The sequence below is a fragment of the Panthera pardus genome, unplaced genomic scaffold (assembly GCF_024362965.1).
Source record: "Panthera pardus isolate Hobbes unplaced genomic scaffold, ASM2436296v1 HiC_scaffold_10, whole genome shotgun sequence".
Taxonomy (NCBI): domain Eukaryota; kingdom Metazoa; phylum Chordata; class Mammalia; order Carnivora; family Felidae; genus Panthera; species Panthera pardus.
In genome coordinates, this window is record NW_026526655.1 from 51,489,867 (window position 1) to 51,511,204 (window position 21,338).

A 21,338-nucleotide genomic window follows, 5' to 3' on the forward strand; every position below is an offset into this window, starting at 1 on the left:
TAATAGTAGATGAAGGTCACTACTTTTTCTTCTTCACAACACATAGATTTAAATATATATATAATAATATGTTTTATTTTTATTTTTTTAATCTTTATTTATTTTTGAGAGAGAGAGAGAGAGTGAGCGGGGAAGGGGCAGAGAGAGAGGGAGACACAGAACCCGAAACAGGCTCCAGGCTCTGTGCTGTCAGCATAGAGCCCGATGTGGGGCTCGAACTCATGGACCATGAGATCATGACCTGAGCTGAAGTCTGATGTTTAACTGACTGAGCCACCCAGGCGCCCTAGTATTTTTAATTTTTAAATAAAATAGTTTAATACATATTTTTATTTTATATATATTATATGGTAAATAAATATATTTACTATATAAAGTAATAACTATATTTTATAAATATATTTTTACATATTTATGTTTTTATAAATACAAATATATATTTAAATCTATAATATATTTATATAGTTAAATATGTGTTTAAATATATGTGTATATAAATATATATTTAATTATTGCATATTTATTTAAACATATATCCTTTAAAGAAAATCCTGCAGTCCATACAGCCCTTAGTATTTCAGAGGGGAAACAGTAACCAGGCACAAGTGATTGGTTCCCTCTGTGGAGTCAATATGATCTTACTATTCTTTTGCCTCCAAGGAGGAAAAAATTAATCTTGAAAGCATTTCTAACTATTCTAGTGTTTGTATCTATGCACTTAAAAAGAATTCTTCCACATAGTGGGGATTATGCATGCCCATTTCTGTAAGAAAAAGTTTACTTAAGGTAGAATGATGAATAGTTTACCTAAATTGTGATTTTTGGCAGAAGAGAGAGAATAATTATATATTCTTTTGTATTTGAAAAATACTCCTCACCCAAAATACTTTTCCATCATATATTCTCCACCTTAGTGGGATTAGTTTTCTCCTTTAAATGTAGAATATAAATTTATTTTAAAGGCTGATAATATTTGTTATACAAATTTTCCCACTGCTTTTAATGACACCTATTGCTGTGGGAATTATTTATCTCATAAAATAAAGGTAACAGGGGCTTTATAATTATTCTAACATTTGACTATCTGAAAGAAAATGTCTTAAAAATACTTTAAATCTAAATCTAAGAAGGCTTGCTTTTTAGACTAAGGTTAGGATTTAATTTCCTGAACACTGATCTGCAGAATAGGTAAGACAATTTCATTATTTAATGGCTTCTTATTATAATTTTTTATCATGTTGGGATCAGAGGCAACAGGACTTACTGAAAACTACATAGTAGCTTCTTTGTTGATAGCCTCTACTTGTGCGTTTTTGTACACTCCTGTGTGTGGCCATCTTTTGGTGCTAATGTTAAAATCTGCTAGAGACACTCTTTTAGTTTTACCTTTCATGCTTCTTAGTACGGTGTTCTTAGAACCATATCTTTCTCACTTTTATATTTCAATCAGGTCACAAATGGGGATGTTGATAGGGATTTAATGATTATCAATTCTCTTTTAAATTGCTTTTATTTTTTTATTATTCAGATTCTATGGCATTAGAGATGTCCTGGGCATTTTACATCCTAGAATTAATAAAAACTTGCATAGACACAAAAGATTTTTCAATATGAGAATAATCTTCGTTATGCAGGTGGTTCTTTTGCAAGATTGGGTCATGTAGCAGTATCTTAGAAGGTAAGTTTAGAGTATTTGGAGTACTTGATTATGAAAACAACACCATTTTATATTGAGTATTTTTTCATTTGGAAAGTGGCAGTTCTATATTTGAATATAAAAACACAAAATCATTTTCTACAGCTCAGGATTCTTTGTTCAAAGGTAGAAATTGTTTCTACTCTACAACTACTTCTTGAACCGCAAAGCCAATCGGTTATGTTCAAAGATGGTGTTTCTATTTTCATTCCTGTTTTCTTCTAAGTATTCTGATCATTACAAGGTAAGGTAAGCTAAGATCAAAATCTGTTCATAATATTCAGGCTGATTTATAAGCCTTATGAATTATCAAAGATTAGTGTCATTCTCTTTAGGAAAAGATCATTAGGAGGGTAATGCTGCTTGATTTTTTTTGTGTCTCTACTAGTATACATTAGAACTTTAATATTTTAATAAGATTGGTGAAAAAGGAAGATATGTAAGAGAAGCATCTATTTTGCATACATCCTTTTTCTACCTCAAATTACTGATTACATATTTCATTTTTTAATTTATAATTTGGTAAAAATTGACATATGTATACACCTATGAAATCATGACCACAATTAGGAAAATGAACATCTCTCTTAATTTCAAAAGTTTCCTTGAGCTTCTTTGTAATATTTCCTTCCCTTTCCTCCCTGACCTCCCCCACCCCCACCCCCTCCTCCTCCTCTATTCCAGGCAACCACTGATCTGATTCCTGTCATTGTAAGGATCATTTGCATTTTCTAAAATTTTGTGTAAGTGGAATCATACAGTATGCACATATCTTATTTCACTAGCATAATTATTTGGCATTTAGTCATGTCAGTAGTTCATTCCTTTTATTGCTGAGTAGAATTTTGGATGGATATGCCCTAGTTTGTTTTTTCTATGAACTATTGGGTTGTTTCCATTTGGAGGCTATTACAAATAAAGCTTCTATGAATATTTGTGTACAAGTCTCTAAAAAGACATATGTTTCTTTTCCTCTCCACCAAAGAATAGAGTGGCTGATTCATATGGTAGATACATGTTTAACTTTTTAAGAAACTGTTTTCAAAATGATTGTACCTATTTATATTACCAACAATAGTGTATGGTAATTTTTGTTGCTTTACATCTTTACTAATATTTAGTATGATCAGTTATTTTACTTTTGGCCATTCTAATAGGTGTTTGATTGCATCTTATTGTTTTAATTTGAATTTTTTCTAATACTTAGTAATTTTGAGCATCTTTTCATGTTTGCAATGAATATATGTTTTTTGGTGAAGAGTCTGTTCAAATCATTTGTAAATTTTGTATTGGTTTGTTTGTCTTGTTATTATTGAGTTCTGCAAGTTCTTTTGGATGTTTTAGATACAGATCTTTATTAGATATATGATTTGCAAATATTTTCTCCTAGTCTATGGCTTTTCTTTTAATTCTTTTAACAATGTTTTGAAGGACAGAAGTTCTTAATATTGATGAAGTTTAACTTACTACCTTTTCTATAGATAGTGCTTTATGTGTTGTGTACAGGACATCTTTGGCTGACTCAAGATGACAGAATTTTCTCCTATGGTTTCTTCTAGGCTCCCAGTTTTAGCATATACATTTAGATTTATGGTACATGTATGGATCAAAGTTCCTTTTACACATAAGTATTTCTATTTATCCAGCCCCATTTATTATGTAGGCTGTCTTTTTTACACTAAATTAGCTTTGTATCTTTTCTCCAAAATCAATTCTCTATATTTGTGGCTGTCTTTCTAGGTTATATTCTGTTCCATTGATCTATAGACTCCTCTTGGTGCTAATAATGTACCAGATTATGCTATTTTTACTGTACTGATTACTGTAGCTTTAAAATAAGTCTTGAAAGGGTGCTTGGTGGCTCAGTCAATTAAGCAGCCAACTTCCACTCAGGTCATGGTCTCATGTTTACGGGTTTGAGCCCCGTGTCAGGTCCTGGGTTGACAGCTCAGAGCCTGGAGCCTGCTTCAGATTCTGTGTCTCCCTCTCTCTGTCCCTCCTCCACTCACGCTCTTTCTCTGTCTCTCAAAAATAAACAAAACATTTTAAAAAATTTAAAATAAGTCTTAAAGTCTTACAAGTATTGAAATAGTGTAAGTCCTCCAACTTGTTCTTTTTGTTACATTTGTTTTGACTATTCTAGGTTCTTTGCATTTCTGTATGAATTTTAGAATTAGCATGTCAATATATATAACAACAACAAAAACCTGCTAGGACATTTATTGGGATTGCATCGAATCTGTAGTTACATTTGAGGAAAATTATGCATTAACAATATTCAGTGTTTCAATCCATGAACACATGCATTTCATTGATTTAGGTCTACTTTTATTCCTTTCAGTAATGTTTTATAGTTTACAGTGTATAGGGCTTCCATACAGTTTGTCAGACTTATGTCAAAGAATTTCATATTTTTTGGTACTATTTTAAATGATACTGCTTTTCATTTTAATGTCAGATTATCCCATGACTACATATAGAAAGGATATTGACTTTTTCTTTTTTATATTGCAAGCTTGTTAAAATAATTTAATACTTTTAGTAACTTTTGGCATATTATATCATATTTTCTACTTAGAGAATCATGTTGCCTGTGAACAAAAATAGTTTCATTGCTTTCTTTCCAATCTGAATGCCTTTTACTCTCGCCTTATTGCCTTGGCTAAAACATCAGTACAGTGATGACTAGCTGTGGTGAAACTACACCCTTCCTTATTCGTGATGTTTGGCAGAAAACATTCAGTCACTTAACGTTACTTATGACATTAGCTGTAGATTTTTGTAACCTTTATCAAGTGAGAAAGCTCTTCTCTATTCCTGTTTATTTAGTCTATTCCTTTCTTATTTAGTCTCTTAATGTAGTGAGTTACATTGATTAATTTTTTAATCTTATGATGTACTATTCTTTTAGATATTGGGGGATTTGATTTCTCAAAGTATTAAGGATTGTTTACATTTATGTTCATGAGGCATATTTATTGATAGGTTGTTCATCCTCCTCCCCTTCCTCCTCTTCCTTCTTCTGCTAATGTTTTCATCTGGTTTTGTTATAAGGGCAATTTTGTCTTCTCAGAATGACATAAGATTAGGATTAGAATATAGGATTTTTCTGGAAAAATTTGAAGACAACAGGTATTATTTTTCCTTAATATTTTTTCATATTTCACCAATGAAGTCATATGGACCTGAAGTTTCTTTATGTTAACACTTTAAACTGCAAATTTGGTTTACTCATTTCTTTTTGAGATTTGATAGTTTGTGTCTTTTAAGGAAATTGTTCATTCTATTTGAATTATTGAATTTATTGGCATAATGTTTTTTACATAATTGTGTTTTAATAATGATGGTTTTAACATCCTTGCCTTCTAATACTATCATCTTTGTCATATTTGGGCCAAGTTTGATTAATTTTTATCCTCATTATGGATCAATTATCCTGCTTCTTTGTAGTCCTTATCATTTTTTTATTGGATTGGAAACCAATTAGAAAAACATCATGTACACAAAATTGAAATTATAAGGAAGCCAGAGAAATTTCAGTTTTTTTAGTGAGGAATAAATGAAGTATGGTTTAGTTTCTAAGTTGGAAGAGAACACAATGGATGGTAATCTTCAAAGGACTTATGATATAGGTAGCACCCAAGATATTCCTATTTACTAAGCATGATTTAGGCAGTAAAAGATGAGATATGGAGAAAGGTATTTCTGTAAGAAAGAAGAGCTTCAATCTAGGATGATATGAGAAAGTTTGAGGAGCAATGACTAAATCAATTTTCTTAGGGTTGTGTAAAATCAGGGTTGTGTAAAAGAAGTAATGGGGAATGTATGCATTTCAACATTTGACCATATTATGTGCATATGTCATGCTACCCCCAGAGATTGTAAATACCTTGAAGACAGATACTGTGGTGCACACACAAGTGCCCATGTCTTATACATGTGTGTGTGCATTCTTATATATGCATTCATATATATTCTTATATGTATTAATATATATGTATATAAATACATAAAATAATTTATATGTATAAATGTATATATTTACAGAGCCACAGGCATGGTAATAAATGCTTAATATCTATTTAACTGACTGGGGTTTTCAACACCTTTTTGGCAATATCATTGACCTATAAATAGCTGGTCTATGTTTGATAGAACAGCTGTTAACTCGTTTTGCTACCCAGCAAAGTAGCCAGTGGAGTCTCCAACCACAGATTAGTGGGTCAGAAACTGCACAGATTAGAACATCTAACAAGTCTACTTAACCTAAACTTTTGGAACCAGAAGAACATACCTAGACCTTAAGAACAGCATTAAGAACACTGTTTTTCACCATGCTTCTTTACTCTGATGAACGAAACCAAATCATTATTAAAAAGATGTTTTACTAAATTAAGAGAACCTGTTCATTTTACACATGACTGTGATTCCTGTTTTGGTTCTGAGATTGACCCATAGGATGACTGAGTAATTAGGTAAATATAGTTATTTTTTTAAAAAAATACAAAACTTGGGGGTGCGTAGGTGGCTCAGTCAGTTAAGTGTCCGACTCTGGATTTTGGCTCAGGTCATAATCTCACGGTTCATGAGACTGAGCCCTGCATTGGGCTCTGTGCTGACAGCGCAGAGCCTGCTTGTGATTCTCTCTCCCTGTCACTCTGCGCCTCCCTCGCTTTTGTGCACACACTTTTTCTCTCTCAAAATACACTAAAAAAATTAAAAATTTGTATAGATATATGTGGTAAAGCATTAATATTTTAGAACCTACTAGTTTCGAAATTATGATCATTTGAAAATGAATAATAAAGACATTTGACCTTTTTATCTATAAAGAGAATGAAATAATAGCCTAAATGAGATGGTTGGGGATTATTCTATGCATAAATTGAATACAAAAGCAAGTTCACTATTGGAATAATAATTATATAAATTATTCCATTAACCTGCTGTTCTGTTTATAAATAGTCTTTTTACAATGCAATAGTTTTGCTTTTTATGTAAATAGAACTTTGCACTCACTAAAGGAAATTTGGTGCATACAGGCAGGGGAAAAAAAGAGAAAGAAGTCCTAGTAACCCCCAAATATATATTTCCTTCCGGTCTTTTGGATCAACATAGTGAGTTTAGGAGTGTGTGGGTGGGGTGTGTGTGTGTGTGTGTGGATGTGACTATGATTTTATACTTATAAACTTATCTAACTAGATTTTCTAGGTGGTAAAACCTTCTTGGAGTATTTTTTCAGAGCAATTTCTTGTGTCAGAGTATAGATTTATACCCCTATTAAAATATCAAAATGCATAACTTTGTTTTTAAACCACATCAAGATGTCTCTGTGAAAGAGCATGTTCCCTGTCAGAGGTTTCATCAGGTCTGATCTGCTGATGGGATGATACCCCTGAGGACAACTGCGGGCTGTCATGATTGAGGAAGTGCACCTGTCTGTGGGCACTTTCCCTGGGGCATCCCCTCTCATTTTCTATGATGTTTCGCCATTTTTGAATTCTGAGTCATTTCTTATTCATTTGACTTATTGGTTAAGATTGGGCTCAGCTGCACATAAAAGTCTCAAAATAATAGTAGCTTAAACACAACATTTCTTTTTTGTTTTGTCATACGAAATAACTTCAGAGGTGGGTGACTTCGTTAGGGTGGATTCCCAGCCTGAGACTCAGGCCACTTCCATCTTCCTTGTCTGCCATTCTCTCGGGTAATTTCCGATTGCCAGATTGCCTCAAGACTCTGAATGGCTACTGGATCTTCAGACACTTCCACTGCATTTGGGCAGCAAGGAACCGGAAAGGATAAAAGAGACCCCCTTCCACCTGAGTTAAGCCTTCTTCAAAATAATTGTTCCAAAAGTCTTAACAACCTCCTCGTACTCTCCTTGGCCAGAAAGCTGTAAAATGACTATACCTAGCTTTAAGAGAGCTTGAAAAAATGTAGATTTTTTTAGTGGAGACGATTGCTAACTCAAATAAAAATAGAGTTTATTTATTTATTCAGAAGAAAAGAAGCAATTATCTGAAGTACTTACTGCTTTTAAAATTAAGTCATACAACCATGAAATACAACCAAGCTGTACCAGGTACTTTTCACAAGAAGGATACATGAGGGATATATTTTTAAGTCACTGCAGACCTGTGAATTCTTTTCTTTTGCTTTCACACATAAAAGGCAATTTCACTAAATATAATGTACATAGGTCATACACATTACAAAAATCTCTATGTGTTACTCCATTATCATCATATTCAGACAGGCTTAGTTTTCATAAGTAGCCTGCTTTAGTTGTTATCTTTGATTTGTTTTGTTTTGCTGACTATATGAATGAGAAATATTTAATTTATTAATACATAGTTTTATTTTGCAATGTGGTTATCTGCTAATATTTTACCATATAAAAGCATATGATACTAAAGAGAATTATTTGTAGATTTCTGAATAAGAAGTTTTAGTCTAGGTGTGCCTTTTTCCTATGGAGAAATAATTTGTCAAAACCCTTACTGAAAATTTTAACTTGTCTTTACACCCTTAGCCTTGATATTGGAAATCATCCAAAGTAAATTTTCAGAAAATCTGCTACACTATCTTTAAGACAATGCCTAAAAGTAGATGTACTCCATTCTCTCTGAAATACTTTTGCTCAGGAATGGAATTAAATTGTCTGCCAACTTGGGAAAATGGATAAATTGTCTTCACATTTTTTATCTATACAATGTAGAGAATAAGGAATTTGTTTTCCTTTTCTGCCTAGTATAGGGTAATATCTTCAGAAACACTTGGTTTATAATTAAAGCACAAAAATTTCTAAAAATGTTAGAAACTTATAGTAGCAATTTGTATTGTCTCACTTCATTAAATATCTATTGCTGCATAAAAAATAATCCCCAAATTTAGTGGCTTCAAACAATACCATTAATGATCTCACAGTTTCCGTGAGTCAGGATTCCAGACATGGCTTAGTTGATCCAGGCTTTAAAATTCCTCAGAGAGTTGGGACACATCATTGTATGGACAAAAGCGAGAGAAAATATTGTACATATTTGCCTCAGGTGAAAAATCATTTCAGTAAAAATAATAAGCATTCATACATAGATTTTTTTCTCATCATAATCGTATTTTCTCAGATCTTTTGCCTTTCATTTTTGTTATTGCTATATACCGTGAATAATTGCCACAGTAGTGGTAAAAAAAAAAAGTACCCTTAAATAATTTTTTAGTTCCAGCTCTAAAGAAGCAGAGCAGCCATAGAATAAATTCTAATATTGGGAACATACTTTTATGGAAATATCTATATTATTTTCAATTTTCAGAAAGACTGTCCTTGAAATATAGTACCTAAAATAACAGTGTACACCCCTAATATTATTGAGAGGTGAATATAACTTTTAAGAGTTGTCTAAGTGAGAAAAACTGATCTTAATTATATCAAAAAACTCCTCAAAATATTTCTATTTGATGACCTAGAAAGATATGTTAATAATTTAAATTGATTTGTGTATTTAATATTAGACTGTTTTCCATATGATTATAATAAATCTCCTCTTATTTCTCTCTTTTTTGACTCCTTTTTTTTAAACAGACTAAGATGCTTAGTGAAGCAGCTGGAAAAAGGTGATGTTAACGTCGTAGACTTAAAGAAGAACATTGAATATGCAGCATCTGTGTTGGAAGCTGTTTATATTGATGAAACAAGGTAAGTTTTAGCCTCCTTTCCCTTTTATCTTGTTTGTCTCTCTCCCTTTTTTCCTCTTTCTTGGCCTTCATTTATCTCAAACATGAATTTAGCATATCTTAGTCATGAAACCAAAATCAAAATCGTATTAAAATTTAAAGAGATTTTTTTCTTAGAGCTACTTAACTGGACTATGAATCTTTCTAAAAAACATACACATTTTAATCCAAATAGTTGAATATCAAAAAATAGTCAAACAATTAAGTCATAAAAATGAACACATTAGAGTCTCTTCTCTACTTCTCTACTCTTCTCTTCTCTACTCTTCTCTACTCTTCTACTCTTCTCTACTCTTCTCTTCTCCTCCTACACTCATTGCCCTTAGGCACAGATTTGTAAACATCAGAGACAGATGTAAGCTTGTACCGATTTTTACTGATGTAAGGATTTTCCTATTATTTCCAGATTTAAGAGTTCCTTCTGAGAAAATGGGTGTCACATGCCCATGCATTCTCATAAGATATACCTATTAGACACTCTTCAGGGCTTGTTAAGAAACAGTCCCAAATGTGTATTTGATCACCACCTAAACCTTATCACCTAGCCTCCTGCTTAGCAGAGTGGTAAGGGGATTAAGAAATGGGGATTTATTTGAAGAAGGTTGTTAGCCTAGTTCTGTGGCTCTTGACTAGGCAATTTGCCTCCCTGGGGTCATTTGGCAATGTTTGTAGACATTTTTGGTTTGGTTGATGGGAGTGTGCTACTATTTGGTGATGGGTAGAGGCTAGAGATGCTGCTACAGGAAAATCCCCCACGACAAAGAATTATACAGCCCCCATGTGTCAATAGTATGGAGGTTAAAAAACCCTGGTCTTAAGAGAGAACTGTGCATTTCCCCTTTTTTCTCTAAGGGAATACTTACCTCAGAACCTCAAGAGAGGGTCCTGAGGATCCTACTGCTAATAGAAGACTTAGTGGAGTATGATATGACAGTTTGTAAGAGATTTGTGCACTATCTCTAGCAGTTTAGAGGGTACTGAGACTGGTTCCTGATTCTCATCTCAACAGAGTCAAAGGTGGCAGGCTAATTCAGACTACCTTGAATTCACAGGTAAAAGGGACACTGTGGAGGGAGAGAATAAACTCCTTCCAGAGCTTAGCATAGAAAAGGCACTAAGTTTTTCAAAGTCATGAAGCAGATGCAGTATAGGTCTTTTGAAGGGATTGACCAGTATTGAAAGGCAACTGCCTTCAGAAGGTGAAAAAGAGGCTGCATATGGTGATTGTTGAATGAATGTGGGAGATAAAAGATTCAACCCAGATATCAGAGAACACATAATGGTCAAGGTAACCTCTTGGTATAGCAAGTTCTCTGAAGGATACACAAAAACTCCCAGAAGAGAAAAATAACCAGTATTTGGGCATTTGTCACATAGATGACAATAAACACATCAGTCGTATAATGCCCTTTGACTCCTATAATTTTCTGCCACTCCTATCACACTGTTGAATGGTAAGAAACAGCAGAGTGAGTGGTGCTGGTGATGGAACATGGAGAGTGAACATCCATCATGCCCCTTCCCTTCTGCAGATGTCCATGTGTGAGTCAGGCCTGAGCATGGGGGAGGGGAGAACTGTTAAGCCAGATGTAAAATTGAAGTTTTGTTTTTTTTTTAATTTTTTTTAACGTTTTATTTATTTTTGAGACAGGGAGAGACAGAGCATGAACAGGGGAGGGTCAGAGAGAGGGAGACACAGAATCTGAAACAGGTTCCAGGCTCTGAGCTGTCAGCACAGAGCCCGACGCGGGACTCAAACTCACGGACCGCGAGATCATGACCTGAGCCGAAGTCGGCCGCTTAACCGACTGAGCCACCCAGGCGCCCCTAAAATTGAAGTTTTATATGTCTATGAGTAGTGGATGAAACACACACACACACACCACTGTTGTTTCACAGGTAATAATTCACATGTTTAAAAAATCAAAATAAGGTAAAAGGTGCCTCATGAACACCTTGCCTCCACCCTTATCCCACCCCAATCTACTTATATTTCCAATTCATAAATTTATGTATATTTCCAATGATCTATTACTAATTTTTATTTCGTATTTTTCTGTTTTGCTTTTATGGAAAGTAGCACACTATATACACAATGTTTATTTTGCTTTTTTCCCCTTAAATAAGGAAACTTGGAGATCTTCCTATGTCATGATATATCATTTATGTCACTGACCTTTTTAATATCAGATGAGAATTTTCACTAATAATGGACAGAAAAGAACATGGTGCGGGTTATGTTGCACAGGTGATTTTTTTTCTGTTAACAGAACTTTTCAGTTAAAACATAACTTAGATTCATAAATTAGGGGGAAAATCATAGGCACACTTTAAGATCATAAACTATTTGCAGAATTATTTTCTTCGTTAACTTTCACTGAGTGCGTATATAACGTATATGGTTCTTCTAAGTGAACAGAGATTCAAAGTTTGTATATTTAAAAAAATCTAATGTTCCTGTAATTTCCTTACTCCTTCATTTTCATGTGTGCTTTTTATTATTCACAAATTGAGTGGCCATTATGTTTAAGATTTCTTCAACCAGTCCTTGACATTTTATTTTTTATATTTATTTATAAAACTAAAGAACTTTTACCTTAAAGAATTGGAGATTTGCATTAACCATCTTATGATGGCATAATGCTAGCTATCTAATTTTCATAAATATCTTGCTTTTCATTTGATAGATTTTTATATTGTATTTCTTTCCAGAAATTATGATTCTATAGATATTTTGTTAACTTAGTTCTCCATGATCCCTAATTCATTTACACATGTTATATTTGTAAGCATCATTCCTTTCATTTGAAAATTGTTTTTTTTGTGGAAAGAAAAAAATGTTTAACTGCTTCATGGTAGAACTGGTGTGTGTGTGTGTGTGTATGTGTGTGTGTGTGTGTGTGTGTGTGTTCTTTTCTAAAAAAATCCCAGTTCTTAACACTACATGATCCCCAACTTTTACTCAAATGATATAAACCTCTTCACTATTTTATTTTAATGCTTCCATGCTTCCATGGCATCTTGATTTTTAACCTGGATTAATAATAATAACCCACATTTGGACCGTCTTCCAAGGGCTCACATTAGTCTCTTCACAATCTGATGCAGTTGGCAGGATTACCATTACTTTCTTCACTTCACCAATGAGAGAACCAAAGCTCTTAGAAGTAAACATGTTTTCCAAGGGTCACAGACTTAGGCTTTGGCAAAGCTAGGCACAGAAACTAAGGTATGACTTCTGTTATTGCTTTTAGTGATCTTTTTTCTATAACTGGCTCCTCTCGGGCTATTACTGTTGAGCAGGATGGTTTTTAATGACCTCTGAAAAATTAAGATGGCAATGCGTAAAACATTCTGACAGTTGGAATGATAGATCCTGGAAAAGCAACACCCAAATTTATAACTAAAAGCCTCTTATTATAGTCTGCTCTGTGCCAAGAAATCTTTGAAGCATTTTAATACACTATTTCGTTTAATTATCACAGCAATCCCATGGGATAGAAACATTATTACCATTTTATATACTTCATGAATAAGAGGAAACATGTTGACAGAAAAGTTATACAACCTACCCGAGGGAACACAGAAAGTAACTTAATGGATTTAGGGGCTTGGGCACCCACCTTGAGGGCTTGGCTGTTAAGCACAATTCTCATCTGCTTCCCTTGAGTAACATCTGACTTGGGCAACTTCGGAGACTTCCTGGAAATTCTGAGGAAAGCTCATGTGCTGTCAGGGTTGTCAGAACCAGTGGTGTGGATGGTGTTTGCATCACTTCCAACTCTGCCTTCAGTGATGCCACATCAGTAGCTTGAAATTGGCTACAGTGGGAGTATTTCTTTACACTGTGGAAACTGGGAAATGCAACAAGTCAGGATTTATGTTTTTGGAGAGCCTGTGGATTAACATTTACAATCATGTCCCTCATTAAACCTAAGGGTATCTCTTGTATATCTTCTAAGGCTGTGACTTTATGATGAAAAAAAAAACAGCTCAAGAAATTTTAGAGCAACAATACTTGATGCTTGATACAATTTTTATTGTACTAATAAAAATGCAGATACCTCTAGGATACATATCATATTTCCAATTGACTTAGTAAGACACAGCAGTAAATTGAGAATGCTTCTGTTGAGATGTGTATATAATTATTAAAGTTGCATTTGCTTTTGGAATATTAGTAAAACATAATGATTTAGAAGGAAGAGGGATGAAGAAAAATTTAGTTGCTTTTAAACTTTAAATTAAAAACCTGCTGACTTCTGTGACATTTTTTAATGGAAAATTCTCTTTCTAGAAAAAAAAATGGTTCAGGGAGTATTCCAGAGAGGCATTTTTTTTTTTTTTTTTGGAAATTTGGGCTGGATTGCACAAAAAGGTCAACACCTAATAAAGCAGGACAAAACAAATTATGAATCAGTTTAAAACCCATACACACACGCGCGCGCACACACACACACACACACACACACCCATCCCTTTTTCTGCTAAGCCTTGGTAATTTCAGGGTTTCAGTTAAGAAAACAAATCAAAACAAAACATCTCTCTTAACGGGTGATTTAAATAAGAAAAATAGAAACAGAGTTTCTGACAGAATTTGAATTCTGACCTTCTTTGAAGGATTATAGAATAATTTCCTAAATGAATACAAGTGTTTGTTGGTTTTTTAACAAGACATTTTCAAATGTAAATGCAAATATTTTATGAGTCCTGCTTTCAGATGTGTCCCTACAGGCTATTGTTTTTCAGAGCGGCAACAGTTGTAATCCAGAAACATGTAGCCTTAAGAGAGAGAGAGAGAGACAGAAAAATCCGTCTGATTGTCACTATTTAGATTTGGATATTGCCAGGCAAAGTAGCATCCGTGGCCTCATGAATTGCTATTCATGAGGGGAGGCAGCTGTCTGGGAGGGATACTTACAGAGATGGATATTATGTTTACTAATACCATTGAACAACATAAATTATATCTTCATTTTGTTAATGTGAATGGATCCAAGGCTTAGAATTACCATAGTTAGAGTGCTGATTCTGGATTTAGAAAGAATCGGTTGTTCAAAACCTGGATCCTCCATTCAATACTTCCTTTCTTTAAGCAACTTACTTAACTTCTCTATTTCCTAGCTTCATCATCTGTAAAATAAGAATGATGACAATGCTAACCTTATAGGGTTGATCTGAGGATTAAAAGCAGCACAATACCTGATAGAGTAAAAGTTAATTAATAGCCACTATTTTTACTATACTAATAAAAATGCAGATACCTCTAGGATACATATCATATTAAGATATATAACTTATACTTCCTAGTGAATACATAAAATAATTTCCTGAAAAATAGGTTTTGATCCTGAAAAAAAAATGAAGACAGGTGGGATGTAGTTACCTGGAAATTAAAGCAAAGTCCAAACTGCTGGAAAGGAATCTTAATAGGCTATGCCTCTTGATAAAAACGTTCTCAGTTGACTTCTGTGTCTTACTAAGTTTAAGAGTTCTTCATTTTGTGAGAGATTAACTTGAGCAAGAATGCTTTGATGTCAATCAGCAATTCCCGGAGTTATTCTGGTAGAAATCGACTGAAGTCAGGGGCACCTCGGAGCTTAAGTCTCTTGAAATCATTGAGTGTAGGGATTTACCAAGGAACATTCACTCATGAAACAAATAGTTACTGAGTACCTGAAATGAATACCAGACACACTGGTCAGTAGAATCAAGAGCACAACTGTACCCGTAGTTGGTGGCTAGAGCTGTCAAGAGCCAGGAAGATCAAACTAAGCACAACGACAAATGCTGCAAACAAGAAACAGGGAGGTTGTATGTTAGAGAGGGAAACCCAAGCACGGGGACAGATTACAGGAGGAAACATTAAGTAGTGGCATTAAGTCATAATCAGAGGAACTAACATGGAGTAAGAATTGTACAGAGTTGAGATTCCAACCTGGATATGATTGGACTTGCAGGTATTCCTTTAAGTTAATGAATTTTGTTCTTTGGCAAAGCTCCCCATGCTCATTCTTAAATGCATGACTTCTAACAAAACGACTTCCTTTTTTTTTAATGTCTGGAAAATGCTAGGTATAGGAGCACTGAAGTTCAGAAATGTAGTATCAAAGATGAGAATTTGAGGATTATAGCACAGAGGTCTGATTCTTTCATGCTTTATTTTGATTTCAATAATTGGAACTCCTTTGCTATTTCAACATGATCCCCATCCTAAAGTTTTTGAGAATGGCCAGTGAGTGTTTACTTATTTTACCCATCTTCCCTGGCTATCACTTTCCTCTGCAGCCAGGTCTCTGGCTTCAAAATGATGAATCGCTCCCCTGCAGGTCACCTACTTTTCCTTCAAATTCAGAAATCTATAGGTGGGTTCCACTCCCAAGCATGAGCTCAATACCTGCTTCCAGTTCCCTAAACTGATGCTAGAATCAGCTGTAACTGCTATAAGACCTTCCTGATGGATGCTTTCAGAACCCACAACTCAACCCCTTCCACAGAGGTCCCCTACCAGGAATTTCTCTGAATCCTCTAAAGTCGAAGCCCATCTTCCAGAAGCCAGCTTATCCCCTATGGAAGTGCCTTTCAACATATTTTCCTATCCTGAGTTCAGGACCTCAAGCTCCAAGACCAAGAGAAAGAAAAGGGGCTATCAAAATTAATGTCAAGTTGTGCATTCATCTCAAGGATAAACAATTATGTTCAAAGACTATGCAGTGTAAATCCATATTTAGAAAAAAAAATGACTTTTTTTTCTAAAATACACTGAATCTGCAGTGTTTCAGCTGTGCTCCCAATGAGAACATTGTGTACATTACTGTTTAGAGATTGTTAGCCTCTTGTAGTTATGTTGTATCAATCTTCTGTATGCCAGAGTAGGGCCTTCATTTTATTCTTATATAACTAAATGACCTATTCAAAAGATTTTTCATTATGCAAAAGAGCAGTTTGCCTCTGTAGATAAAATAAAGCCTCTGTAGAAAAACAACACATTATTTTTTGACTTTTCAAATGTGCATTTTTCTCACTTCCAAATGCCTTCAAAAACTCTTGGAGTTCCATCTCAATATGGTCACTATGTAACCCTAGTAACTGAAGTCAGGGGACAGGATGAAATGTGAAATAGAGGTGTGGAGTAGGAAGGTAGTCAAGGACAGATGTGGAAAAGCACTGAAAGTTACTAGAGAGGAGACATCAGAAGAACAGATATAGAAGCAGGAGGCATATCTGAAGATACAAAGCACCAAAAGCCAATGGGAGCTGGGTTACTATAAAGGGTAAATCAAATGCCACAGGGAGAACCACTGGATGCAGTTAGGAGATTCCTGATGACTCAGTGGAGTTTCAGTAAAGAGAAAAGCCACCCAGATTATAGTAGTGTGAAGAATTACTATGGAACGGCTCAAGAAGAAATTAGATTATTTTTCAAGAATTTGCTAGTGTAGGAAAAAGCATAAATAGAACAGTTTATTAGTGGGAACACTTACTTGTTTGTTTGTTTATTTGTTTTATATTTTGTATAGAATGGAAGGCTTCCATTAGCCTGGAGATGAAGAATGAAAAAGAGATTTGGGTCAAAGAGAAATAATAGTTATGGAAAGATTAGGTAGAGAAGTTATCCTTAGAAGTGGAAAAGCATAAGTGGAAAATATAGATAAAGATGGAGCTTACTAACTAGTACACAGCCAAGGCTCCTCATATAAGCAAAACATAAGTAACATTGCAAAATCAGAAAGGTTAATTAGTATTTATTTTAAACTCAGGTGTTCTTTATGGGTAAGAGTGCTACGATAATTATGGCCAAAATATAGACCATGGACTATAAAACTATGGGTTCAATGTAACAATGGAGAGCAAACCCTTTGTGGTTAATCACTACAACCTGCACATATCATGATGGTACTGACTCATGTGTACTCCATGGACATTTAGAGCCAGCACAGGCAAGAAGGGAAAAAGAAGAGGACTAATGAACACCTTTCATGAACATTTCAATTATAAGTGACAGGAAGCCCAATCAAACCACCTTCAAGAAACTCTCACTGTCCACACATTGATGGCTAGTACTGAGTATAAGCATAGGTGACTCCAGGTAAAAATGATGTCTAGGGACCCACCTCTGTGTTTTGTTTGCTCTGCAGTGGCCTCCTTCTGATCCTTTGAGTGGTAGGAAGATGGCAGTAGTATTTTCAAGCTTTATATCCTCACACCTTCAAATCCAGCAGGAATGACAAAAGGTTTCTCTCCAGAGGCTCTGACAAACATAACCTTTATATTTCATTGATTCTAGTCAGGTAATACGTGTATCCCTCAAACAGTATATCCAGGGGAGGTGGGTATATAAATGCAGTGGTCAAACATCTCATGAGCCAGGAGGGGATCAATTTTATTTAAATCTCATGCTAAAAAAGAGAAAGAATAAAATCCTGCCATTTGCAGCAACGTGGATGGAACTGAAGGGTATTATGATAAGTGAAATAAGTCAGTCAGAGAAAGACAGATATCATATGTTTTCATTCATATGTGGAACTTGGAAAACTTAACAGAAGACCATGGGGGAAAGGGAAGGGGAAAAATAGTTATGAACAGAAAAGGAGGGAAGGAAACTGTAAGAGACTCTGAAATACAGAGAACAAACTAAGCATTGATGTGGGGAGCAGGGGAGAGGGGAAAATGGGTGATGGGCATTGAGGAAGGCACTTGTTGGGATGAGCACTGGGTATTGTATGTAAGCGATGAATCACAGGAATCTACCCCCAAAACCAAGAGCACACTGTATACACTGTATATTAGCCAACTTGACAATAAATTATATTAAGAAAATAAAATAAATCTCATGCCAAAGAATTGAGAATGGTGGAAAGTACTCCGCTAAACAGTAACAACTTTGTCCTCTCTAGAGTGAAAATTATGTTAGTACCACACGTAGGGGACCTGGATCAGGATCTGTGTGGGATTTGGAACAACTCCTATCCAGGTTTTGCTCCTACTAAGGATAAGCCCCTGGGCAAGTGTTTTTGATTTCTTCTTTCTCTAGTCACTGGTTTTCTTGCGTGGAAGATGAATTCTCCAGCCCCTTTCTGTTCTGGAATTCTGTGGTTTTATCCATGGTTACGAAGTCCCTTATAAAGACCTGCTCATGCCTAACCTACCCTGGCCACCAGCAGGGTGATAGGAGGGAGCTGCTTATCATTTGCTTAGTGAGGGAGCATTTACAGATATGGGCCTTATATATTAGATTGATTTTATTTGGAGGGGTCTCTGAGGAAATCAAGTTGAAAGGTATGTGCTAAGACACTGTTGGAGCTCAGTGAATCACTAAAAAGCAAATTATGATTTTTATGAACTCCATTTTTATGGTGTGAGTTGTAGGGAGGGGTGGTTGTTTGGAGTGATGTGTTTGTAGGCTGTTCTCACCCTGTGGATGGAGTGTGAAAACCAGGCTTAGAAAAAGTGCCGGTACATTTTGGGTGATTTTCATATTTTCGTCCATCTGTGGTGTGTTACTTTCTACAAACTTTCAAAAACAGCCTCAGTGGTGAAAAGGGGGAAAAAAAATCTGACCAGATCTTTTGAGAGATGACAAACAAGAAAAAGCTCCATGTATTATATAAGATCTTACTGTTTGTGAAATTTGGGGTCAATAAAATATAAATTTTTTTAACTTTTATTCATTTTTGAGAGACAGAGCATAAGTGGGGAAGGGGCAGAGAGAGAGGGAGACACAGTATCTGAAGCAGGCTCCAGGCTCTGAGCTGTCAGCACAGAGCCCAACGCGGGGCTCGAACTCACAAACTGCGAGATCATGACCTGAGCCAAAGTGGGACGCTCAACCAACTGAGCCACCCAGGCTCCCCTGGGGTCAATAAAATATAAATGAATATTTACTGGATTTGAAAAAATAATCACTTTAAATATTATTCTCTCCTAATAATGATATTAATAATAATTGTTTGACAATTAATTATACCCAAGGAAACTTATTATGCAGTTTGCATTTATGATTACATATAATTCTCAAAAAATCCTATAAATTAGATATTTATATTATTTCCACTAGAAAGTTAAGAAACTTGAGGCATGAAGAAAATAAATGGACTTGCTTAGGATCATATAATTATTAAGTGTCCGAGACAAGTTCAAACTTAAATTCAACATTCATTCTTCTCTTCTTTCTTGACAACAGAACTCATTTTTTTTTTTTTTAATTATTTACTCTTCTCTGCAAAGACAAATGATTCATGGAAGACCAATTCCAGGCCCAGGGTCACAGTAAGTGAAATCTTAATTGACTAAACTAGTAATTAGCCTCCAGTTCCCTAACCAGTGAGTTTATATATGGATGTATGATGCCATTCTGATCAATGGAATATAAAAGGAAGACTGATGGGACTGTGGGCAAAAGCTTTCCTCTCCATAAAACAGGAGTCCTGTGCCTCTGGGTTTTGCTGTATCTGAGTTTGATGCTTGAAACTGATACAACCATCTTGCCATAAGCATAAAGCTAAATCTAACACTAAAAGTTGGCAGCATAGAAAGATGGAGGAAACCTGAGTCCTTGATGATGTTATCCACCTGCTGACTTTAAAAATAAGCCCTTCTTGGAGTCAACCTACCTTTAGTTTTCTTCTGAAGGAAAATAATAAATGTTCCTATTATTTAAGCCCCTTCAGATTAGGTATGATGTCACTTGCTGTTGAGAGCATCCTAATAGCCACATAGGTCTGCCTTGTTTCAAAGCTCAAATTCTTAATCTCTAAGCCATCCAGGCAGTCGTCTTATCCTAATAAGTCCTAACACAAATGTATGATTTCTAAGTTAGCTACTTATAATTCACACTCTATTTTCCTTTAAAACAAGTAATAGGTTGATTCAGTTTCCAAGGTAGCCCACAAAACATATTGATTCCATGATACAGCTAAACAACAATACACGGTCCTTTGGCAAGGATTGAGTACTGGAAAGTCAAATACTTAAGACTTTTCTCATTAAATACAAGGGCATTATTTCCTTATTCGTTACCATATTCTATCAGCAAACCTACTTCCCAAGTATATTTTGTCTCTGTGTACTCTCCCTCACTTTTCTCTCATTGCCATCTCCATCAGTCTGGGCTGAGTCACCATCATCTTTGAGGCTGTCTAGACACACACCAACCAGCTCAGCACTGGGATCTTGCTGTCCTCCAGTTCCCTTCAGAAGTGGGGGCTGGAGGTGGGTGAGGCATTCAGCTCTCTTCTGTTCCGGGATCCTGAGAAATTATTTGGGGGTGTGCTGTCACCCTCCTCAGGGTTTTTCTGTTTGGAGAAGGTCAGGCTGGATTCAGCATCCCTTCTCAAGATCCCTTCTGTCTTCCTTTGTGACTTCTCTTGTGTAACCGAGGGCGTCTTTGCACATGCATAGGAATGGAAACCCTACTCTGACTCATTATATCATCTTCCACTGTCTTTGGCTGAGCCTCTCCTCCTTGTCTGGTATCTAGATTTTGAAACTCAAGGAACAGGAGTTTTCCCCCTTCAGGTAATTGTGTTTCATATATAACTTGAATCAGCGAATATAATCGGCTCTCTATATGGACAAAGGGCCACAGGGTAACAGCAAATATTTGTAAAAATATTTTGGGATATCATCTTTTCACATATAAAACAGGGCCTGACTGAAAATGTTAACATATATAGTATATGCATCAAAATAAACAACAAAAATGAACTTTTTTCCTCTATTAACTACTGTAAATATCTGAAAAGTTTAACAACCACTAAAACTAGAGATTTTCTGCCCATGTTTTAATACATTTATTCATTTATTCAACAAATATTTATGAAGGAGAGTCTGTGTACATTGATAATTATTTTGCTATTCTGTTTGGCTATTGTTAATTCCCTCTTGTCATTCTTGTCATATTTTGGCC

The 21,338-nt window shown here is 35.1% G+C and overlaps 1 protein-coding gene across 8 annotated transcripts in view; it reads left to right on the plus strand.

Moving 5' to 3' along the window:
- Positions 1 to 21,338, plus strand: part of PDE1A (phosphodiesterase 1A) — a 326,870-nt gene that overhangs the window by 220,619 nt on the left and 84,913 nt on the right. For all 8 annotated transcript variants that reach the window (XM_019461229.2, XM_019461221.2, XM_019461239.2 and 5 more), the window contains one exon: positions 9,279 to 9,392. In XM_019461229.2, the coding sequence (XP_019316774.1) occupies positions 9,279 to 9,392 (114 nt within the window). The remainder of the gene's footprint in view (positions 1 to 9,278; positions 9,393 to 21,338) is intronic.